A 3,821-nucleotide genomic window follows, 5' to 3' on the forward strand; every position below is an offset into this window, starting at 1 on the left:
CGAGAGCATTCAATCTTTGTTGTTCTAAACGATTTCTCTTTTTAGAATGAACATGCTAAAATGTACTCCAATTTCGCTCACATCCTGTAGCACTACATGTTAAACTTAACACTCTAATAGCAAGACTTTGAAGCTCTTTACATTCTTCTCCATAGCTTTCCCACCATAAATATGGTTGTTTTTTATCGCTAGTCGAAGTAGCCATGCTTATCCCGAACATTCCTTCTCCTTTTTTGAACTTTTCTAATTGTTGATCAACTTTAATTCTTGTTTCGATATCTGGAAACATCTTCTCAATTGTTGTGTATAATCCTATTTTGACTTCCGTATCAGCACTAAATGACTCGTCGTACTAAAACCTAAAAAATAAGATTATTAAAGTTAATCATAGATTCTTATCAATATCATCTAAATATTAAACATTTTATTTTGATAAATACAATTCTTACTTGGGATTAAGAAAATAACCAGCTGCATGAAGTGGCATATGGAGTTGCAAATCCCATCTTGTATCAATAATTTTCCAAACTCGCTCATACTTTGTCAGTTGCTTATTGAAATTGTTCGCAATTTGTTCCTTTGCCCTATCCATTACTTCATAAATATACCCCATAGCCAGTTTGGCATCCCCATCAACGAGTCTTAAAACTTTGACTATTGGACTCACACACTTTAGACAATACTTAACTGATTTCCAAAATCGAACATCAGATAACATAATTGTGCCCACCCTTTTTGCTTCTGGCTTGGAAGCATACTGACTCTTTACCCAGTCCTCTGAAGCAAACATTGCTCTAAGTGGAAGTTTATTTTCCTCAAAACTCTTTAATGTGAGAAAAGTTGTAGCAAATCTTGTAACTCCGGCTCTTTTTAACTCCTTCTTATCAGAAAACTTTCTAAACATGCTAAGAACCCAAGCATGCCTATAAATATAAACACAAACTTCCCTAGCTTTCTTTATTGTATCTTTAAACATCAACAATTCACCTATATCCTCCAATATATTGTCAATACAGTGAGCCGCACAAGGAGACCAAAATAATTTCTTTCTCTTTTCCATCAATAAGTCCCCAGCTTTTACATAAGCTGAAGCACTATCAATCACAACCTGAACAACATTTTCCTCTCCAATTTCCTCCACTAGTCCATCAAGCATTTCAAATAACTTCTGTGCATCTTTGATTACAGCAGATGTGTCTATAGATTTAAGAAAAACAGTCCCACTTGGACTATTTACTAAAAAATTAGTGAGAGATCTAGATTTTTTATCAGTCCACCCGTCAGACATCAAAGTACAACCTGTTTTTTTTCCATTCTTTTTTATACTTCTCTAGCAATTAATTCACACTTTTCACTTCTTTTTTCAAATAAGTGACTCTAGCTTCATGATAATTAGGAGGTTTTAACCCCCCTACCATATTCACCAACTGTATCTAACATAGAAGAAAATAATGGACTCTTCACCGAAACAAAAGGTAATGCATGTCCATATAGAAATTTACAAATACTTCGAATTACGGGTTCTCTTTTTTTTTACCATTGCATTTAAAGTTTGTTGTTTGGTTCCTTTACCTTTAGTTATGAATGCATCCATATTCTTTCTTTTTTCACCTAAATTTAGATCTCCGTGAGCTCTTTCATCTACATCAAAACAGTCCTTCTCATGTTGAGATTTTTGAATTTCGAAATCTCCTAGAATTTTAATACAAAGATCTTTCACTTCTTGTGGACATTGAGTGCAAGGAGCAACATTATCATGATCTCCCGCTAGATGATGTTTCATTCGATTTATACCCCCCCACCTTTGGAATCCACAATAATTACACCTTAAATTCATTCTATTGTTGTTAACTCGAGAACAATGGTTCCAAATAGGATCGGTAGTTGAAGATCCCTTTTTTGATTTTGAAGCCATATTTAATAAATAAAATAAAGTAATTCCTATTAAAAAGAAATTAAAGTGAAAAAATTAAAATTTTATTATGTATTAAATTTCTGTTTATAATTATATATAAAAAAATTATAACCACATAATATGTATTTCTAATATCAATACATCAATATAATATTATGATATATGGTAAAATAGTTGATTTTTATGTTAAAAGAAGAGGTTGACATGTAAAGCTAATAAAACATTAAAAAAATAGAAAAAAAGTTCTTCTAGAAAATCGTACCTGATGGCTGATTGTAATTGCTGGAATAATAATATATTATATAAGTGCTCAAAATAAAAAGATGATAGAAAATTGAAGAAGAGAGAAAATTAATCTGAGTTATGTTAAACAATTTATATAACACCTCTATATATGTAATACCCCAAAATATTTAAGTATTTAATTGGACCATGTGTCCAGTACTGATTCGCCAGGGTGGCGATATCAGAAATAATTTCCAAGTAATTGCGAAATTTAATATCATATTCCAATTCTAAGGTTGGAATTTAAATTAAAAGGAAAAATGTCAAAAAAGTCTCGAACTAAAGTTCAGGGACTAAAGTGGTAATTTAACCATATAAATCTCGAAATGAAAATTATTTCGCCAAGGTCCGCGAAATGTTTTATAATATATGGGGTAAAAGTTTCGGGTCAATCGGGGACCTTTTAAAATTTGGACGTGGATGCGGTTTGGGCTAAATTGCAATTTTTGAAAAGTTCAAGGACCAAATTGTAAATTAGCCAATTCAACTGCGAGAATAATAATTAAAAGATTATTGACGGAAAATAATAATTTTTAGTTAGTGATACAGGTCGAACTACGAAGGTCGCCCGTACTGTTTTCCTGCACAAGTAACAAATGTAAGCTCAAAGGACCTCAGGCTGATTCAGCCTGGAAGCCACTCCGATGCTTAAGTCAATAAGGGTTTTTTTGGTAAGTAAATGAGTGTTTATGTGTTTAAGTCTAATTTGTGCGTACCTCTCTCAGCATTCCGTGGTTTCCTTTTATAATGAGTTTATGGCGGTTGTTATCTGGTAGTTCGTGGGCTTGTCCCACGATCTTTGATAATGGTTAAGGCACGTTTCCCGATTATCCCGGGTAGTGGGTGTTTAGAGAACGGAGTGGATGGGGTCGGCTTGATAACTGACCGGGAGGAGTCTGATTAAGATTGATATGGGCGATACTCGTATTATCACTGGGCGATGGATCTTTCGGAGACTCAACGGGCGAGCATAGCATTTTCTAGGCGATGCTTGGAGTTCGAATATTCTTAGGTCGGTATCAGATGTCCCCCCCCCCCCTTTTAATCTTGCTAAGTCAAAGACTTGAAGCGCCAATTTTCAAAATTCAAATTCCCGGAATTTTTGAAACAATTTGAATTTCAAACGTTTTCTTCAACGGTTACGAATTTTAAGCGTCTTTTGGCATATAAAAGAATGCGACCCTTGGTTTTTTTTTCATTAATTGATTGATTGTTTCGAGGAGTTTCCTGCTACTAGGTACTTGAGTGCCCTATTTCTGACTTGACATATAAAAGAGGTATTATTTTCTAATATTAGTTTTTCACTCTTGCTTTCCTTTTCCTTTCTTCATCAGTCTAATTCTTTGTTTTCGTTGATTATCTTTTCCAGCCATGCCTTCTTCAAGATATATAGCGCCAGACTTTCTTCTCTCATCAGTAACTTAATTCTTTTTGCTTGTCTTCTTGTGTTCCTTTTTTTCTGTTCCAGTCTTCAGTTAGTGTTTTTAGGATGTCTCCTTCCAAGGTTTCTTTGTCTACTTCTTCTTCTTCTTCTTCTTCTTCTGAGAGTTCTTCTAGCGATTCCTCTTATCCTGCTCCTCTTGCAACCCTGGTGGACTTGGTTTCTGATGAGGAAGGGTTA

The 3,821-nt window shown here is 34.1% G+C and overlaps 1 protein-coding gene across 1 annotated transcript; it reads right to left on the bottom strand.

Annotated features, from left to right (window-relative positions):
* Positions 1–445: 445 nt before the first annotated feature.
* LOC126656891 (uncharacterized) lies at positions 446–3,177 on the bottom strand. Its single transcript, XM_050351515.1, has 5 exons — positions 3,087–3,177; positions 2,917–2,969; positions 2,775–2,781; positions 1,573–1,692; positions 446–1,197 (listed from the first exon to the last, which is right to left on the bottom strand). Exons 1-5 carry the CDS (start codon positions 3,175–3,177, stop codon positions 446–448), a joined length of 1,023 nt encoding a protein of 340 aa, XP_050207472.1.
* Positions 3,178–3,821: the final 644 nt, after the last annotated feature.

The sequence above is a fragment of the Mercurialis annua genome, linkage group LG7, assembly GCF_937616625.2.
Source record: "Mercurialis annua linkage group LG7, ddMerAnnu1.2, whole genome shotgun sequence".
Classification (NCBI taxonomy): domain Eukaryota; kingdom Viridiplantae; phylum Streptophyta; class Magnoliopsida; order Malpighiales; family Euphorbiaceae; genus Mercurialis; species Mercurialis annua.